This window comes from Stegastes partitus, unplaced genomic scaffold (assembly GCF_000690725.1).
Source record: "Stegastes partitus isolate 25-593 unplaced genomic scaffold, Stegastes_partitus-1.0.2 Scaffold33, whole genome shotgun sequence".
Lineage (NCBI taxonomy): Eukaryota > Metazoa > Chordata > Actinopteri > Pomacentridae > Stegastes > Stegastes partitus.
Window position 1 is genome coordinate 595,429 of NW_007577764.1, and position 19,987 is coordinate 615,415.

At 39.7% G+C, this 19,987-nt stretch overlaps 2 protein-coding genes across 3 annotated transcripts; one reads left to right on the plus strand and one right to left on the minus strand.

Moving 5' to 3' along the window:
- Window positions 1-576: 576 nt before the first annotated feature.
- Window positions 577-9,554, minus strand: LOC103371066 (mitochondrial coenzyme A transporter SLC25A42-like). 2 transcript variants are annotated; one of them, XM_008300292.1, is made up of 8 exons: window positions 9,541-9,554; window positions 7,665-7,894; window positions 5,991-6,102; window positions 5,708-5,733; window positions 4,837-5,003; window positions 2,902-3,018; window positions 2,582-2,733; window positions 577-1,980 (listed from the first exon to the last, which is right to left on the minus strand). In XM_008300292.1, the coding sequence occupies exons 2-8, from the start codon at window positions 7,749-7,751 to the stop codon at window positions 1,655-1,657; spliced, it is 987 nt and encodes a 328-aa protein (XP_008298514.1). In that variant the 5' UTR covers window positions 7,752-7,894; window positions 9,541-9,554; the 3' UTR covers window positions 577-1,654. The 2 variants fall into 2 exon arrangements, with proteins under 2 accessions (XP_008298514.1, XP_008298508.1); XM_008300286.1 differs by lacking the exon at window positions 9,541-9,554 and adding an exon at window positions 8,229-8,500 and having other exon boundaries at window positions 7,665-7,833.
- Window positions 9,555-10,291: 737 nt separating this feature from the next.
- On the plus strand, window positions 10,292-19,987 carry LOC103371081 (MAU2 chromatid cohesion factor homolog). Its single transcript, XM_008300302.1, has 18 exons — window positions 10,292-10,547; window positions 10,865-10,948; window positions 11,914-12,009; window positions 12,239-12,333; window positions 12,939-12,966; window positions 13,140-13,295; window positions 13,451-13,597; window positions 14,000-14,090; window positions 14,200-14,303; window positions 14,660-14,737; window positions 15,342-15,407; window positions 15,548-15,631; window positions 16,104-16,153; window positions 16,253-16,330; window positions 16,418-16,529; window positions 17,341-17,431; window positions 18,364-18,491; window positions 18,607-19,987. Exons 1-18 carry the CDS (start codon window positions 10,314-10,316, stop codon window positions 18,679-18,681), a joined length of 1,797 nt encoding a protein of 598 aa, XP_008298524.1. The 5' UTR covers window positions 10,292-10,313; the 3' UTR covers window positions 18,682-19,987.

Sequence of the window (19,987 nt, forward strand, 5' to 3'; positions counted from 1 at the left end):
AAACAACAGCAGCAAAAATGAGTTTTTAAGAAAATTAAAAAATAAAAGAGTCTCTGTGAGCAGAGGGCAGGTCAAGTTCAGGCCACGAGGTGATCAGAGCCTAAATAACCTCCATAATGGTTCAGGATGCACAAGAGAGTGCAGCTGCTCAATGCTGCCATCTACTGGAAGTGAAGGGACGAGTGGCCTCTCACGCATGTGGGTCAGAAATGATGGATGAAGTTGATCTGTATACATATAGATACATGCAGGAATTTAACATGTTTATATGTGAAATATTGTTTATTATTATTTACTTATATTTTAAGTCTCATTCAAATCTCTGAAATCGGCCCAAAACACAATCAACAAATCTCAATTTCATGAGACGAATGTCATTAAACGCACATTTTTTTAAAATGAAAACTCATTGCAGTGGGTACACCACTAAACATGAAAGATTTTTTGAGCAGCCAGTAACAACCTGCTGTAACCATCCCGCTCCAACGCTCATTTCACCTTTAAGCTCGCTCCTTCATGTTGCTGCTAGCTTTACTTATCACACGGCTCCCTCAAGTGGACAAAAGGATTCATTGCTCAGGGTTGTGAATGAACATTTTATTGCAAGGCCAGTCATGTTTGAAACAACCGTAAACTTACATCTTTGGATATACTGTATCACTGAAACGTACATTGTGAGAGAAAGTTTGATTCCTCCGTATTTCACAGATGGCTGAGTTAAGTGAGTTAGCGGTTTTAGATTTTTTTTTTTTAGAGTAAAGAATGCCTCACAATCATGTAAAAGCAACCAGAGAATGTGCACGATTATGTGAGCACAGCAAAAATCTCAATAATATTCACATAAACCAAAATCTGTATTATATATATATGTATTTATATATATATGTTTTATTGGGATCCACTTCTCAGACATCATAAGGACTCCATTCCCACATGTCAGTGCTGGATGGACAGTGAAACTGTGCAGTCCTGCTGACATGACCACCCTCATACAATCATTTACTCCATCAGTATCAATTCAATCCATTATTGGCACCATGATAAACTCAACATTTAAACAAACAAAAAAAAAGGACTGAAAAATCACCTTTTATATACAAACTACACCCTGCATCATCAGGCTATTTAACGGAAGTAAAAAGTAAGCACTATTATCGAAACAAAAATAAAATTTCTCTGCAAATGAAAAGATTTGAAACTCATTGAATCGATGCAGGATTGAACTGAAAGAACACTGCAGGTCGAGTAAAGTGCAAGCATCACGTTATCAACACAAAATCCTCCATATCGATCCATCAAACACAAAACTGGCTTCCTCTGATGTTTACCATCTAAGTGACACTGATAGTACCATGATTTCACAATAAAGCTCTGATTGACAAATTAAAAACACGCCTCCTTTGTCTCTTCACTTTCTCCAACAGAGAATTTTTGACTGTGCGTTTGCAAAAAGTTTGAGATTCTGCGTTTTTCTGCGTGCGTGCGCAAACACACCTCCCGTCCACTCATTCGCTCCTCTGACATCCCGTCTGAAGAGGACAGGACCGTGCAGCAGGACCGTCCCGCAGATTCATTATTGCCGGACTCGACCACCTCCCTCGTGCCAGTCTCGTCAGCGCTTTCCGTCGCCCCCCCTCCGTCGCCGCCGCACCGTTCAGTGGACGAAGCAGTCCATCTGATGCAGCTTGAGCAGAAGGCCGTGCGTGATGTCGAATGTGGTGAAGCTGATCCCCACCGCAACGGGGCCTTTCACCCAGTTCATGCTCAGGCCTTTGTACAGTCCACGTACGACTCCCTCCTGGGTCACGATCTCGCGCATGGTCCCCAGAATTGTGCCGTACCGCGAGCCGGTGACGCCGGCTGTCTGCATGCGCCGGCGCACCACGTCCAGGGGGTACGAAGCCGACTGTCCGATCAGGCCTGCGCAGGCACCGAAGGCCAAACGCTCATAGGGGTAGGGTTGGGATCGCTTTGTCTTTTCTGTGGTGAGACGTACGACAAGAAAACAACGAGTTAAACATTAGGACGAGACATTAACAGAACACAAGAAGTACTAGGGATCGATAGAAGGGAATCTGACAATAATAACTAGGCTTCTTCATGAATAAGGGAGACTATAATTGAATATGTAAAACAGAAATAGGACGGATTAAATAGGACACGTTCCTCTGTTTATGTAGGATCGACTGAGATCAAGCAGTTTGTCTGCTTCAGTTACGTCTCCTGTTCTTCTGTTTTCTTAATCTTTCACTGATCTATCCAGATCTTAAAGGATTATTAATTATTGTTTTCCAGACTCTGTTTCAGGTTAATCTGTGACTGCCACCCTATTTAGCTACTAGCCGTTAGCCACTGTGAGAGGAGCTAATTTCCTGGTTCGTGGCGGTTTTTGCAGTCTCTGCTCGAGACACATTTCTAAGACCACAGAGTGACAACAGGCAGAGAAAAGTGGCTTCATCTGCACCTTTAATTTATCAATAATCAGTCAATAATTACAGATACGATCATCAGGAAAATGCCAAATATCGGCCACAATAATCGGCCATGCTGATAATCCCTAATAAGCACTACTGGTCAGTACCTGCATGTAGCTTTTTGAGGGTCTCGTAGGTGAAGAATGTGATTCCTGCATATGGGATGACACCCAGGATAGTCGGGGTGAAGCCTCTGTAGAGCGTCTTCACACCTTCCTCTTGGGAGATCCGCGCAAACACATGCAAGATGTTGCTGTACCTGTTGGGGAGAAACACACCATAGGGAGGATGTTATTCACCAAACTGTGGCAACGGTTAGGAACTGCACTGATTCATTTTAGTGTAAAGGCGAGACAGCATCTGTACTGCCGTCTCTTGGATCGTGCTGGAAGGTGTTCTGGTTGTGACACAGGAGATGGGCTCTTACATTTCCTTGGCGGTGACGGCCATCCTGGCTCGCACCATGTCCAAAGGATAGGTGAGCATAGCAGCAGTCGTGCCGGCCAGAGATCCAGCCAGGAAACGTGGGAAAGGAGGCAGCGCTCTAAAACAAACGAGATAATAGTTTGTACTATGTACCAAAAAAACACACAAACTTTATTTTTGCTGATTAAGAAACATACAAGCACGTGTTAGCAGCTCTCTGTACTTTGGCACTGTGCTGCTTTGAGCTAAACGCTAACATCATGAACACACAGTGACAATCAGAGCCTGACCGACATATCAGTTGCAATATTATCAACAATTATTAGCCTGTAATATACAGTCGTCCTCAAATGTATTCATACCCTCCCAGTAAAGAAGGAAATAAGCAGCTGTCACTGAAAAAAATGGAACAATAAATAAAAATGTAATGAAAATCATGACATTGTTTTTGAATTGTGGTTCAACAGAAATGTATATATTTTTTAAAAACAACAACAAAAAACAAACAAACAAGCAAACAAGCATGATGGGACCCATAAACTAATATTTTGTTGAACAACCCTTTGAGCCAATCACTGCAATCAAGTGTTTTCTGTAACTCTCAGACTTCTGCACCTGTTGACAGCTATTTGGATTTCACTGCTTATCAGCAAAGTGCTCTAATTTTTCTGGGACATATTTGTTTGTTTTTTTAAATTATTATTTTCAACAACAATTCACAAGCAATTTGTTATTTCACGAAATTATAATTTAGCAAATTTTTATTTATTATTACTTTTTTCAGTTTCTAGTTATTTGAGTGACTATTGTGAATTTTGCCTTTTCTTTAATAGAAGGGTATGAATACATATGAGGACGACTGCATGTATATTAGTATAGGTGTATGTTGTTCGATATAAAGTAATATTAAACGTGTCTTTTAAAGAACATAACAGAAAAAAAACTGTTGGAGTGATTTAGAAACGGTGTCATCAGATATTTTGTCCAGTAGAGCAGCTCAGTCTCTAGTGCTATGTCTGTAACTATCCTCTCTGCAGCACATGCAGCAGAGTACAGCTGAGCAAATGGTGCTGCTGCTGCTAGAAAATGAATAAACAATGACCCAATCCTTTTTCATTTTCGATAGAACTCTGTCATATTTACAATCTATCATTTACCATCTTATTTAGCATGTTAGCGTGCTAACACCTGCTAATTAACGCTACACAGAAAGTGCAGCTGAGGGTGATGGGAGCGTCAGTTTATGAGGTAGCTGGTCAAAGATCAAAGTATGGGACTGAACTTTTTATCTAATGACGACTTCATCAGAGTCAATCTAATAGCTTATAAAACTGTTACAAAACAGTTGTGTCGAAGGTTGTCCAGTTATTTCAGTGGTTAACAAACTGACTGACCAACGAACCAAATATATATATGAAGTGCTTATTTGCCAAAACAGATAACTCCATCTTCACAAACCTTCAGAAAACTCACTTTTCCATCGTCTACCTGAGACAACATCAATCAAACTTAACTTATCTCTATTTTTGTCATTTCTACTGAGTCAAATTCACTCAACTTCAGTTTGATTGATATTATCTCAAGAAAACAACAAAAAAAATGAGTTTCCTGAAAATCTACACAAATGGAGTCATCTGTTTTCACAAATGAACTCTTGACAGAAATCAAACATGCATACAAGTTCCCTTTTGGATAAAGTTTCGAGGTCAGGGCTGGATCAGGTAATAATTACATTGAACGGAAGCACTGAGAGTAGAGACTCTTTTCTCTTTCACTTTGCAAGCATTTATGTGTCACTATTGCAAATCATTAACTTTGTGTCTTCTCTCTCCTGTAGTCAGTTTTCGTCTTCTCTTCAGCTATCTGCGGCTCTGATCGTTTGTGATCTGCGATTTCCGGCTTCACCAACCGTCTGTGAATAAAATTCTTTACTCACTTTCCCTGGTAGCCGTAGTAGCTCCCCAGAAGTCTTTTGTACTGATCGTGTGAGCAGAACTGGATGGCGGCGTATGGCATGACCCTCACCATGGTGGCAGAGTTGCCCCTCCACAGACTGAGCAGCCCATCCTTCACGTATGTACAGTAGATAAGCCTGAACGCCTCCTGTGTAGGGACAGCGGGTTAGAAACAGAGGAAACGGCCTTCCATGTGTTCTACATGTTCAACTCAGCGGCCCTACACGATGTAGAGTACAATACTGCATAAAGTTCATAAGACTGACTGCGTGTGTAAATATACAACAATGTTAAATCAACTTGATACAGGTCAGATTGTTGTTATTGGGATGCATTTGTTTTTTAAAATTCATCAATTAGCAATTAAAATACAATCTGCAGCACAGAATGACAAGAAGTCACCTCTCATTGTACTAAATATTCAAGAGTACAATCATGCATAAAGTTCACAAGATCCCCTGTGTGTGTTAATGTGTAAATGAGGGTTTGTACAACATGTACTACAGCAGAAATCAACTCAATTCAAGCTAGGGTATTTTGGTATTGAATCATTTACTATTTTTCGAAAAACAATTAACAGTTACTATATTAGCTATAACCCATAGTGACAAACATTTCAGTGTACTCGACCCTCATGTGAATTCTTCAAATAATTCATTTTATATGTATTTTTACGTTCTGGCAGACAAAAATATTCACTTGATGATGTTTTAAAACGAATGAAAGCCGATCGCAGGAAGCCGTGACTATCACATGTTTTGCGTTTCTGCTTATCGCTGAGGCCTCATATTCAATTGCGTAAATCTGCAATTTATCAGTTCCTGTCTTGCTGATAAGACAAACTGGACTCACCTGAGCAGAGAATCTCTTTGAAGACACTGTAAGAAAAAAAAAAAAAAAACAAGGGACACAGTGAGCCGCCGGGTTAAACAACACACCCCCATGTAGGCTAAACATCCACTAAGAGGATTATCAGTTAGTTGGGAACATTTATAACAGTCTGGTGCAAACAGACAAACAGTTGTTGCATTTATTGTGGAATGTCAAACACATAACAGAAGCTAAGGCACTTACATGGAGACTATTTTTCTTTCTATATTTGGAAAACAAAGTTAATATGGGGTGTTGTTCTTGCCTTGGAAAATGATCTTGGTCCGATCCAGAGGTGCAATGACCGTTTTGGCCACAGCTCCGGCAAACGCACCGCAAAGCAGGGAGTCCACAGCGGTCAGCCTGGGCCTCAAGTCCTGATTGAAGGACGGATAGATGAAAATATTCAGTTATCAACTCGCCTACACTGGCTATGTTTTGTTGTGGACGAGAAAAGGGACAAAAGTTTAATCATTTATCTGTGTTTTTGTGCCTATCTGACCCTCGCCAATGTGTAACACAAGCGCCACATGTTTATCAGCACTAACGCTCCCCGTGCGTCTCCGTCAGCAAAAGTTGCTGCAGCTGAACAAATGTTCACGTGCAACAGAGCCACGCAGACGGAGAACAACAAGAAACTCTCATTTTATGGTGGAAAAGCTGTTTGGGTGTGTTTGGAGATGAACACTCTTTAAGTGGCACAGCTGAACCCAGTAAACACTCCCACGGACTGATAAGAGGAGCGCCTGGCATGAGAGAAAACAAACACATTTCACAACTTAACCTAGAACGGAGAAGTTTTGGATTCCATTCATTTCCATTTGTAATTAGGTCACTGAGGTCGGCTGCACACAACTAAAACCTGCACTCGTGTCTCAGAATCGTCTTAATGTCGGTGTTCAGAGAGGATGAATCAATAAATTATTAGAATTGAAATATGCTCTGATGTTTTATAATCATGTGAAACTAGTGTAAACATCTGCCCTTGTGGAGGACCAGCTACGACTACTGCACTGCTGGGGAACAGGAAGGCCAGCTTTGGATTAGCTGGCACCTCGCTGCTATTTACAGACATGTACCAGCACAGGCATGTCCTTCCAAAGCATGTTGAGTACCAGGAAGGCTGAACTGTATGTCACAATAACAACAACCCTCCAGAGCACTGAGCAGAGCCTCAGTTACACAGGAAGGAGGTTAAATACAAAAAAATACTGTCTTTTTTCTTTCTTTTTTTGGATACACTGTTACTATGCACACCATCGTAAACACTAAATTATATAATAAGCCTTCATTAATCCCACAGCGGGGGACTTTGCATGGTGACGGCAGCAAACGTTTGAGAAATATCAACAGAAAAATAAAAAATAAACCTGAAACTAAACCGAAAATATAGTTTAGATTGGTTCAACTGGATGTGGAAATGACAATATTGCACATGAGGAGAAAAATACAAATATTGCACAGATTCATGTATGTAGAATAGAATAGAATAGAATAGAATGCCATTATTGTCACTATATACATGTACAATGAGATTGAGAGCAGCTCCTTCAGTGCCATATAGAATAAAGTACAAAATAAAGAGCAAAAAAATGAAAAATAGAAGAGATTTAAGTACAAAATAAGATAAGTTATATATACAGTATACAGTATAAGTTATGTGTAGACAAACTGATGTTGCACTGAGTTTGTATGCATTCAAAATAGTCACAATTTGCAGCTTTTATTTGTTTATTTTTTTGATATTGCACCAAATGTCATGACATACAGCTGAAAGGCAGGATTTTTTTAATTTGTATTTTTTTATGAGGCTTTGATCTGCAGCCACAGATTTAAAAAAAAAAAAAAATGCAAATCACACCCATAAACCTGCCCAAACAAGTTCTAATAGTGAATCATCCTCACATGACCACAACATGTAAAGAGGAACGAGGCTCACCTTTGCTTGGCTGGATGCGGGCAGAGTCAGCACGGAGGCCTGGGCCACTGGCAGGCGGCTCTGGTGGTCGTGGACACTGTGGGCCATGTGTGCGCCCTTCACAGGTTAACCGAGGCTGCAGCAGCACGACACCCAGTCACTCATGCAAGGGAAAGCAGCAACAAACCCGCTGCGGAGGGGAAAACACACACTTTATTAAACACAGCAACAACAACAACAACGACCCACTCCTGGCGACGCAGCGGCTTTTCTGTGGCGTCTGGATCGGGTACGTGATTGCACGCACGCCCAGTGTTCCCACCTCCCCTCCACACACACACACACACACACACACACACACACAAACAGGCTTCTTTTGTAAACAGCAGTAAACAGATGATCAATGCTGCACACCACCAAATATTCATCTGGACCCCTCAGCAACTTGTCGGTTATGTAAAACTAATGGGGGCAGGCGATGACTTACATAAATAAAGGATAAATAAATCATAGTCAGAGGGAATAAACATGCATCTAATTGTGCAGTGATCACTTGGTGTGTGTGTGTGTGTGTGTGTGTGTTACCTTCGTTTGGGGGTTTTAAAAAAATAAAAATCTTCTAAAATCTTCGACGTTTTTCAGTCAGTCTGTCCTGTCCTGCAGCTACTTGCACACATTTCTTGAAGGCTGTAACTTGTGCTCCTGTCTGCGCCTTCTCCTTGTTGTTGTTGACGCCTGTGAGGCTGATTTCTGCGGACAGGTGTGGATCTGCGGCGGAGAGGCTCGTCTGTTTTTAGACGGCGGCCTGCGAGGAAACTCTGCTCGGTTCTGCTCCTCCGCTTTGACGCACAAGACTATTTGGGCTTTCCAAGGTCTTAAGGAAAACTGGGGCAGCGTATGTCACTGTTTTGGACTACAGTACCCACAAAGCTAATCCCGTTGTTGTGGCACTAATCTCGCGAGATTATCCGCAACATTGGGTTGCCAGGTTTGGTCAGCGTATTTAACAAGGAGAGTTTTGTATGTGTTCTTTTTCACTTTTAAATGGATTAAATTGTTTCAAGCTAACGGTTATTTTCATTACATATTTCTTGTATATTTTTTTTTTACTTTATATAATCCAAGGTAACATCTTCAATCATGTCACTGTTGTTTTTATAGCATATTTAAAGTGCAGAAATAGCCCTGGCATTGCAAATTTATCAAACAAGATTGGGTATTAAGGTTAAGACCCTACAATATTGTTATTGTTATATGCACATTTAACAGGCTAATTGAAATATTAATGTTAAGACTTTATAATATTATATATAATACAAATAAACTTACTAACTGCTAACTTAAGATATGATAAGATGAAATAAGGTAAGACAGAACTGTATTAATCCCAAAAGAAAACTCTGTAAAAGCATTAAAAACATGAAAGAATGTCCAAAGCCACATTTTTCTACTGAGAACTAAAATAGATGGCTACTTTGGTTGACAATAAAGTGCATAATCTAGCAAAAAAAAAGAAAGAAAAAAAAGTGAAAACTCTGAGTGGCTGTCATCTGAGACATCGCTGGAAGTATTATAAAAACTGTTAAATGTTAAGGTTAAGAACCTACATTATTATATCCTCGAACAAATCATCCAATTAATGTAAAATTAAGGTTAAGACCCTACAAAATTATACGTATAAAACCTAACAACTCCAAAGATTCCCTTTGAGCAGCCGTATTGGTGACAGTGGGGAAGAAGAAACCTCTGGCAGAACCAGGATCAGGTAGAACAGCTGTCTGCCTCGACCAGTTGAGGTGAAGATGAAGGGAAGAGAGAAAACTACAGCAGTGACAAACAGGCGGATACAAACAAGAGAACATACATAGTGGACAGATTTGTCCACTAGAGAGAGGACAAAGCACAAAGTTAATAATACTAATGCTATAGTGCAAATAAAGAAAGCGACAAGAAGCATAAACACATGTTAAGACAACTATATGATACTGTCAACCAAAACCACCCTGGAAAGTGAAGTTAGTCTCCAGGGTACAGTAATAAAATTATTTACCTCCTACCTGGAAGATGGAACCATCTCAGGAACAATAGGCAAGAAAAACCTAACAAATTATTGGGTTTGTCCACCATGTTGTGTTTTCATCTGTCAGTTTAATGCCTTGTTTCGCAACTTGGATTTTGCACGGTGGTCCAGAAATAAAGATATTTATTAGATTAGATTCAGTTCAAATGTGTTGCCATTGCGCAATACAAGTAATAAGACAACAAAATGCAGCTTAGCGTCTAAGCACATAAGAAGCAGCAATATACAGATGGGTATGTGCAATATGTCACAGTTTAAACAGGATGGTATGATCATGCTAAGCATAGTAAATAGGTGTTGATAACAACATAAGGATAGATAAATGGCGGTATGAACAGCATGTGATATGAGCAGTAAATACACAGGATGAGCAGTGGATCCCATAATAGATATTATATTATGATCAATTATACTTTTATTATCCTTTTACCATCGTAATTGTGTGTCAAACATGATGAAATGTTTACTAAAAAAGTGATTAACAAGGATAAATAAGGCTTTGGATACGTCATTTGTGGGTTCTACGTGACCGAACCTGGCAACCCGCGAGTCTGGCCATAGCGCTGAAAAACTTGTTGTTGTCTGGGAAAATGGCGTCAAACGTAGAGGCCCCGGAGCGCTGGTACCTCGCCCTTCTCGGCTTTGCGGAGCATTTCCGAACCTCCAGTCCGCCCAAAATACGACTCTGCGTGCACTGCCTACAGGCCGTGTTTCAGTTTAAGCCCCCGCAGAGGATCGAGGCTCGGACACATCTCCAGCTGGGCTCGGTTCTCTACCACCACACCAAGAACAGCGAGCTGGCCCGCAACCACCTGGAGAAAGCGGTGAGGGACGGTCGAAGTAGGAAAGAGCGGGGATGCTGCGGAGAAGCGGACGGGTGTAGGCCGCACGCAGCGAAAACAGCGAACGGCGCAAGTCTTTAAATTGCCGTTCACTGGGGGACAATAAATTTGTAAAGAGGTTATAAAATGTAATATTTTAGCGTGTTATTTACTCAGCTGTTTGTTAGTAATTCGGACCGAGTCGGGGACTTTCGTTCTTTCTGTGGTGCTAGCCAAATAAGCTACTGTATGGGATTATTGTTGGTTCAAAATAATAGCAGCTGTGACGCCGCCAACATTTTGTGTGGTTTGTTTTGCAGTGGTATATATCCCAGCAAGTTCCTCAATTCGAAGATGTCAAGTTTGAAGCTGCCAGCATTTTGTCAGAACTCTTCTGCCAACAGGTAAGACATTTTAATTAACGACAATGTAATTATATTGCTTGCTGAGGGGGATAACTTTAGCTACATGCGTTCATGTCCTATCAAAGTAAAGTCAAATCCACAAGATACTGCAGTACGTGGGTTACGTGGTGATGGTATTTATTATCCACAATCAGCTAATTGATTGAATTGATTTTTTTTTGGTCATTCTGTGTCCTTTTATTGATCCTTTTATGAGCCACGTCAAATCTGTAACTAAATCCCTCTACTGGCATCTTAAAAACAAACCAAAACAGAGAAAAAAATAAGATTTATTACAACTAATGTATGCTTTTATTGCTTGTAGAGTTGACTACAGTAATGCACTCTTTACTGACCTCCCTAAATAGGCTATTAGACAGTTACAACTTGTTCTAATTCTGCTTGCTAGAATACTGACGAACACATAAAAGAGAAATCAGTCTGATGTAGATTCCTACATGCACATTAAATTAAAGGTTCCACTTCTTGTCTATAAGTCTTAATGGTCTGGATCTAAAATATATTGGAGACACATTTGTTGAGTACAAGCCTTGCAGGTTTCTGAGATCTGCAGGGACTGATTAGTTAATGGTGCCCAGAGTTCAGACCATACAAGGTGAAATTGTCTTTAGTCGTTGTGGTGCCCGCTGCTGGCACCAGCTCCCCCTGTAACTTAGATTTGTCAGAACATTTTACGCTTAAACCAGTTCCTTTTTCTACTGGTTTCAGTTTTATTTTATTTTATAGTATATGATATTTTTTAGGCAACCATTTTCAATTTTTATTTTGCAAAATTTGTGCACACTTGATTCCCCCTTTATCTATTTAGTACATTTAATTCTATGTATTTTGTTGTTTAGCTTATAAACTTTTTTTGTTCTTAACTTTTGCATGTAAAGCACTTTTAATAACCTCTGTGCGTGATTAGCATGTTGTTTTAAAACTCGCTTTTAATCAATTTTCAGAATCTGGTGGACTCTGCAAAACCCCTGCTGCGCAAAGCCATCCAGATTTCACAACAAACACCATACTGGCACTGCAGATTGTTGTTCCAGTTGGCGGTATGTACTATTGCAATAGTAGGAATGAATCACTGTAGGAGTGATGTTGTTTTGCTCATTAAGTTATTTTCATATCCAGGCCAAACGGTATTGGAGTTGCACAACTCTGGTGGCTAATCTCAGTGATCATTGCTCACAGTTAAACTAGATATTGCTGCAGTCCGGAGTTCATGTAAATCAGCAGAGGGGTCCCAAGGGATGACTGGGATTTTCTTTTTGTCTCTTTCAGCAACTTCATACACTGGAGAAAGACTTGGTGTCAGCATGTGACCTTCTAGGAGTTGGAGCTGAGTATGCTCGAGTCGTTGGCTCGGAATATACCAGGTAAATGTCACCCCCCGCTGCTTTGATGGCAAATTTAAGGCTTTTAGTTGATAGCGCCAGGCAGTTTAAATTATATTATACATGTCAATGAATCTGATGTGCACAAAAATAATACATTTGTAGACCGCGTAGAAGTACGAGTAATTTATGAGTCTCAATCTGGCCGTTACACCCTCTTCACCTGTTTGCATGGGAGGGGTTGCAATCGTCAGATCCGTCCCAAACCAGATAATTCTAAGCAAACTATGAAACTCTCAACAGCAAGTCAGCTTTGTTGCCATTTTCTGTTTAGCTGCTTTCTAGATTTAACTTGCTGAGAAAACTGCGTTTCCCTTAGATTGTCATACATTGTGTAGTTTGACACATCACATAATATTTAGTGAAATAAAGAAAAAAAGCCTCAAGATGTTCACTTCGCATAAAAATGAGTTTGTCATCTTGTTTGCAAATGCTGCTGAAACGATGTATTTGACTAGTTTGGAGTACTTGTTAACCTGGTATTTACTGACAATAATGTAACTGTAACGCAAAATGTTTTTTGTATTTACTGTGTGTAGAAAGTTCATATTTAAAAACTGACTGTGTGTTCTTTTTTTTTTTTGTAGGGCATTGTTTCTCCTTAGTAAAGGAATGGTGAGTCCTCTGTTCCGCTACACGCTACTAGCATAAACAGTTACAAAGCTTAGATTTAACAGTATGTAACACCTACATATACAACGGTAATACCACATTAGTTATGAAAAGCAAAAATAGCAGAAGTGTTTTATGTTAACTTTTAATTATGGTAATGTTTTCCAATCTTTTAGTTGCTGCTAATGGAGAGGAAGCTTGGGGAGGTGCATCCTCTCCTCACACTGTGCGGAACTATAGTGGAAAACTGGCAGGGAAACCCAATCCAGAAGGAGTCTCTGAGGGTCTTCTTCCTAGTGCTACAGGTCACACACTACCTGGATGCTGGGCAGGTAGGAAATCCAATTTAGAAGAGTTCGAATTAGGAAAATGGTTGCTTCTGCATGCTTTCATGTTGTAATTCTAGCAATATAGGAAGGATGTCTGTGTGTAAAAAGCTACCAGGAGGTAAAATCGGATTGCTCACCGTGTTTGTGTGCGTCCTCAGGTGAAGAGCGTGAAGCCATGTCTGAAGCAGCTGCAGCAGTGCATCCAGACCATCTCTACACTCCACGATGATGAGATTCTGCCGAGCAACCCAGCTGATCTCTTCCACTGGCTGCCCAAGGAGCACATGTGTGTCCTTGTGTATTTGGTAATGCCACTTTTTCTTTTTCTCCACCACCTAAAAGTCCTTGAAAGTTACAATCTCTTAAAGTTAAAGCATGGCTATCGTGTTGTTTCTCCCTCGTGATGGGTTGTGGTCATGTCACTGTCTGTCTCAGGAGCAAAAATTCTGTTTAGAATAATAGCACACACTTAAAACAACAGCCTCCCATCGCTTTTATCAACAGGATTACATGTAAGGTGAATCTTAAATGTTTGTCATGAAAAGACATCTTGTAGCTGCAGTGTTGCGAACATTCAGTTACAGTGGGAGCCTTAAACACAACCCTCTGCCTCTCACTAGTACACTCATATGCCATGTTTTAACCCTGCTTTACATCTGCAATTGTTCTACAGTTTTGATTTAATACTTTATTTTCTGATGTTACAGGTGACAGTCATGCACTCCATGCAAGCAGGCTATCTGGAGAAAGCCCAGAAGTACACAGACAAAGCTCTTATGCAACTAGAGAAACTAAAAAGTGAGTTAAAGTATTAAATCATGGCTGACCGGATGAAATGCAGCTATGCTAATCTTTTTTTGCACCGCCTATGCTGGTACTTTTTAAAATTGTCTTTCTGTTGTTGCAGTGTTGGACTGCAGCCCCATCCTCTCTACCTTTCAAGTCATTCTACTGGAGCACATCATCATGTGCCGACTCGTCACGGGCCACAAGGCCACCGCATTACAAGAGGTACATTGTCTCTGTTTCCATGGCAATTTATTGGTTTATATTGTTGTTTAAGGGTGGAGTGTGTCATTGTAATGTAATACACTTTTTGTTAAATTCAACAAATTATGAAAGATACAGGGACTGTGGGACTGGGAAAAATGCAAGCTATCTAAATATGCTACCTCGCTAAATACAAACACTATTGCTCCAAATTGCAGACTCCACCTTTTAATATGTGCCATCGCGAAAAAATTTCAGTCAAGCCAAGTCCAGCGCCGTTAAAAACTCAGTTCTGTTGCATTTCACGAAATGGATTTTGCATGCTTAAATGAGCTTGTGGAATTAATGTCAGTTAACTCTCTGTTCTTTCTGTCCAGATCTCACAGGTGTGTCAGCTGTGCCAACAATCCCCCAGGTTATTCACCAACCACGCTGCTCAGCTTCACACTCTATTAGTGAGTATTTCAACTGAAGCCTTCTTTAATAGAACTCTTGCATGAAAGTGAGCGGGGTTATCAGCACCATCTGAAACAAACAACGCAGTTTCAAAACATGGTCTCACATCCAAGTATCACTAAAAATAGAAATGGTTTTGACATTTTGGAGTAATCCCAAAGGTATGTTTAGTGATTTATTGTTGCCAAATAGCAATTCTTACTGAAAATACTGTCACATTGACGAAATCACGCTTCAAAGGAGTTCCTGAAATTTTTTTTAGTAGACAACTAGGAGATAAAAATAGACTCAAAGTGAACGTCGAAACAGTCAGAGAACAGTTTGTTTTGCATTGATGGGCAAGCATTTATTTTGTGTGTTTATTAAAATGAATTAAAATTGAAGGAAAAGCCTTTACAAAGATTTAAAAATAGAAACCTGATCTGAAACCTAACTGGAACTAGATTAATATGTAAAACACCAAAACAGAGATCTGCCACAACAGCTGTCACCATGACCAAAGTACATTTTCTAAATGTGTTAATTATCGCCCCTATTTATTGAGAAATTGACGTCTGTAGTAATTAACCTAATGTCTGCTCTCCTGTCCTTCTCTTATTCCAGGGTCTGTACTGTATCTCAGTGAACTGTATGGATAATGCAGAGGCACAGTTCACTACAGCCCTGCGGGTGAGTGCACGGTGATTTTTGCTTCCTCTCCTCGGATACTGTGACTGCGTCCCATCTCATCTTCTCTCTTCTTCTACTCTTATATGGCAGCTGCTGTTTCCTCTTGACTCAAAACATTAAAATTACTCTTTGTGTTCCAGCTCACCACACACCAGGAACTGTGGACATACATCGTAACCAACTTGGCCAGTGTCTACATAAGGGAAGGAAACCGACACCAGGAGGTTGGTTATGTCATAATGGCTAGCATTTCTAAATTACTATCTTGAAACGCAAGGAACCACTTTTAAATTGAGTCGTTAATATGTATTTTTTCATGTTTGTAGTTCACTTCTTTTTAGTACCTGACCAATAAATCAGCCAAGCCAGTGGGTGGCTAATCACTAATATATTAGTATTGGTGTTTATATAAGCCAAACACTAACAAGTAATTATTGTAGAAATGTCAGATAGTTTGTATTTCTTATCTAAAAATGACATTGCTATTACATGCCATCTCCACCAGAGGGCGCTAACAAGTTCAGGTTCCATATGTAAAACGTCCCACTCATTCCAAATAACTAAATGAATGTGATCCTTATCTTGCTTCTAAGAACAGAGTACGGATTATGATGGATAAAAGCAAGAAACTTAAAAAAAAAAAAAAATGCTAATTGGTATGCAGCTTAACTTAGTTTTGTTTTATTTCCTCTCCAGCTATACAGCCTTCTAGAGAGAATAAACCCAGATCACAACTTCCCAGTAAGGTAAGAGGAGTTTTACAGTTTGTAACACAAAACATTAAAGCAAAGCATATTGTGTGGATTAATAACTATATAACAACCACTGACTTTGCTTCACTTCAGCTCCCACTGCCTGCGCGCTGCCGCCTTCTACATCAGGGGACTCTTGTCCTTCTTTCAAGGACGCTACAACGAGGCAAAGTACGACCAGTCTTACGTTGTTTAATGCAAACACACCCACGGATCCACCATGCGCTTACACGTAATTGTATGGTCTTTGTGTTGCAGACGTTTCCTAAGGGAAACCCTGAAGATGTCCAACGCTGAGGATCTGAACAGGCTGACCGCCTGCTCTCTGGTTCTGCTGGGCCACATTTTCTACGTACTGGGCAACCACAGAGTAAGACTGAATATTGTGCAAATATGGCTCATGCTCACGCTAAAGCTGATTTGATTTTCGCTTGAAACAACTCGACTATAAACAGGGTGGAAGAGCATGATCACATCTTTTATATTCGAAAGAAAGAGAGACAAAATGTTTCACTCATCCAATCTCGTTCAGCCTTTCTTGATTTGTGACTGGGCCCTCGTTTATGAAACTCTTTATACATTCTGCTCAAAGTAGGAGTGTAGTGATGAAATATCCAGATTCACAAAACTGCCCATATGATTTTATAATCAATGAACTCGACAAGTTTTGCGCGAATACCGACCTAATTTCCTGTCGATTAGCTGTTGGCAAATGAGGCATCTGTTGGTCAGTGCAAAAATCCATGAAATGCAGCGTGTTGGTTGAGGCAGGGAAAAAAGAACGAGCAGGAATAGACTGTACGATTCATATGAATATTTTAAAGTATCGAATAAATGATTCAGTAATTTGTGGCCATCTCTGCACTAAACATGGTTGCAGGCAGGTTCTTCCTCGACTAATAATTCTAACAACAGAAACCTTTAACTTGGGTTTTATGTAATTTGTTGGAACAAACAAGCGTTGAGTTGCTGATTTTTTTTTGCACACAAGCTATTTGAAGAGTGCTAATTACTCTTGTACCACTTGAAGGATGCAAACATTTAACCCTGATATCTGCAGGGCTCTCTGGAAAGCAGCATATTTTAAAAACTTTCTAAATTTTGTACATGTTTATGAATGAGGACCTGTGTTTGTGTTGACCTCTACCTATTCTCTGAAAACTCTCCCTCTTTCTCTTCAGGAAAGCAACAACATGGTTGTACCTGCCATGCAGCTGGCCAGCAAGATCCCTGACATGTCTGTTCAGCTCTGGTCTTCAGCACTGTTGAAAGGTACATAATTATTCTTTCCATCATCTCAGTAAAGCGTTATTTACGCTCTCCTCATTCGACTTGTTAACACTTGAATTAAAGGCTTTGCTGACGTTCTGCTGTGAGTAGATAAAACCTGCCAATACTGTTCTTTTTTTTTTTATCTCTGTGCAAAATTTCTTAACCCTCAAGCTGCTGGCTGTGTTTGCTTTGGTCACATTTTTCACCACTGAAGAGCTCTTTTTATACTGCAGTATAAAGGGCTGCATCTCTATAGAAGCAACACAACCATGGCTAGAGGTAGAGAGAAGTAAGCTGTAAATACATAAATCATAAAAAAGAAAAAGAAAAGTTGAATTTATTTTACAAAAATTGAAGAAAAAAAAAACCTTTTCCAAGTGCCCATCGGTGTTGCTAACACTGGGGGAAAAATGGTGACTCGGCACACCACAGATATTTTACTACTTACATGTTTAAATTGTTTCCATACTCGTGTCGTATCCGCTCCAGTTCAGCCGAAAAGTCCCTGAATTTTTACCATGTGAGTCTTAGTCGTAACTGAGTCACTAATGGCTTCATGGTTGCGCCGAGGAGTGCAGAGTTTTTTGTTTTTTTACAGAATCTGGTTCATACAAAGTGTTTATTTTTGGCAGATTTTTAAATCAATAAGGTGATTGAAGTATCACCATTTTAAGGTTGGATTTGGTTCAGTTTTAGCAAGTGACAGATGAGTAGTTCAAAGACTGAAAGTTGAAAATGCAATATTTTTTTCTTTTTTTTAGTTTTCAGTTTCTGGTTCTAAATTTAAAAAAACAACAACAACCCAACCCTATCAATATTACATAATTAGTTTTTTCGTAAAGATAGCATGCCATTCAAACCTGCTGTCTGTGGATTCACAGGGTTAAGATACAAGCTGTGTGATTTTGATCATGTTTGTGTTGCGTTTGCAGATTTGAACAAGGCTCTCGGGAACACCATGGATGCTCATGAAGCGGCCCAGATGCACCAGAACTTCTCCCAGCAGCTGCTGCAGGATCACATCGCTGCCTGCAGCCTCCCTGAGCATAACCTCATCAGTGTATGTGAAGAATTTCTCACTCTGGCGCCATGTTGCATTCACATATTTACACTGGTTTATTCTATGTTGTTCTTTTTAGTGCTCTGATTACAGTGTGTGTCTGTCTGTTTTTCAGTGGACTGATGGCCCTCCTCCTGTCCAGATCCAAGCCCAGAACGGCCCGACCACCAGCCTCGCAAGCCTGCTATGAGGAGCCTCATGTTCCGCATATGACTGTAGCTGGTAATTTATCACAAGCAGCAAACTGATGCCTAACAACCTGCTATCCAGACCACTGTAGCTTGAAAGGATTTTAACAGGTGACAGTTGGGCCTCCACTTTATTAGTTTCTCAAGGTTTCTTCCTGATTGTCTGCTATTGCATTTTTAAACATTGTAAAACAATTACAACTGCTGTTGTACATGTATTTCACGCTCTCTGATGGTATGGACACTCGCGGTGGGGCACAAGGACAGGGTTGGACTCTTGACTGGAGGAGTGAAGGACACATGGCAATGTATAAAAAGGGTTGTTTGCCTCAGATATAAAGAACCCTTTGCTACGTTTGCCAGGATTCTTTTCCATTTGTTGGAAAAAACAAGGGGTTAGATGGGGGGAGGGGGAGAGGGCAGTAAAGAAATGTAGAAGAAATTAATTTATTCATGTTGCTATTTTTGTAACTGTTGGTAAATATTTTACATCTTGCCTTTTTTGTATGGATGCTCTTTTTTCATGCATGGAAGTTACTGATGTGGACTCTCTGTACAATAGTTTCTGACCTGGGTTGCTAACAATGAATTCTTGGTAGATAATTTTTTTGCACAAAATCCATAGTAGAAAAAAAACAAACAAAAAACAAAATAGAGACTTCTTGTAATTTATTTTCACAGAATAATAATTTGAAATGTTTCGTTCTACAAATTGGCAGTGTACATTGTTTTTTTTTGGATAGTGCTCAATCCACTGTGTGCAGAAGACGCCTCTGTTAAGAAATGTTTAAACACTTCTGGAATTTCTATGATTTGGTGGATGTGGGGGTTGCCACGTACCCTTTATAAACTCACATTTAACTGATTATATTTTTTGAGGTTCCGTAATATATGAATTCCTCTTGATGTATTACTTTTTACAAATCATGTTTAGACTTTCGGAGGCTTTCAATAATCTTCAGACATCGGGATGAAAAAAACAAAACAAAAAAGAATTTATTTTATTTTGTTATATTTTAATTTGTCTTGATAGTTCTACTAAATGGTTTCCTCACAGTATGTTTGTATAGATTTGCCACTCGTTGAACCTTTATTGTACAGTGACATTTTATAAAGTCAATTTAGTAAAGTGTGATATGTATTATTTTAGCTATCCTATGTAGGTATCTCTACGCTTGGTATTTAAAGCACTCTGTAAGGACACAGTTGCAGCTTGAGTACTAGCCATATTCTATCCAATGCCTATGTTTTTAATTCTTACATTGTTTTCAATAATTTTCCAATAAAAATACAATTGAAATTTTGTAA

What these genes read in the sequence shown, in the direction of transcription:
- LOC103371066 (XM_008300292.1), bottom strand. Translation starts at nt 7,751, where the DNA reads ATGGCCCACAGTGTCCACGACCACCAGAGCCGCCTGCCAGTGGCCCAG. An exon ending in TACTACGGCTACCAGGGAAA is followed by an intron (nt 3,019 to 4,836) that starts GTGAGTAAAGAA and finishes CGTTTGTTTTAG; the next exon opens with AGCGCTGCCTCCTTTCCCAC. An exon ending in CCTCAAAAAGCTACATGCAG is followed by an intron (nt 1,981 to 2,581) that starts GTACTGACCAGT and finishes GTCTCACCACAG; the next exon opens with AAAAGACAAAGCGATCCCAA.
- LOC103371081 (XM_008300302.1), top strand. Translation starts at nt 10,314, where the DNA reads ATGGCGTCAAACGTAGAGGCCCCGGAGCGCTGGTACCTCGCCCTTCTC. An exon ending in CAGAACTCTTCTGCCAACAG is followed by an intron (nt 10,949 to 11,913) that starts GTAAGACATTTT and finishes ATCAATTTTCAG; the next exon opens with AATCTGGTGGACTCTGCAAA. An exon ending in CTCAGCTTCACACTCTATTA is followed by an intron (nt 14,738 to 15,341) that starts GTGAGTATTTCA and finishes CTCTTATTCCAG; the next exon opens with GGTCTGTACTGTATCTCAGT.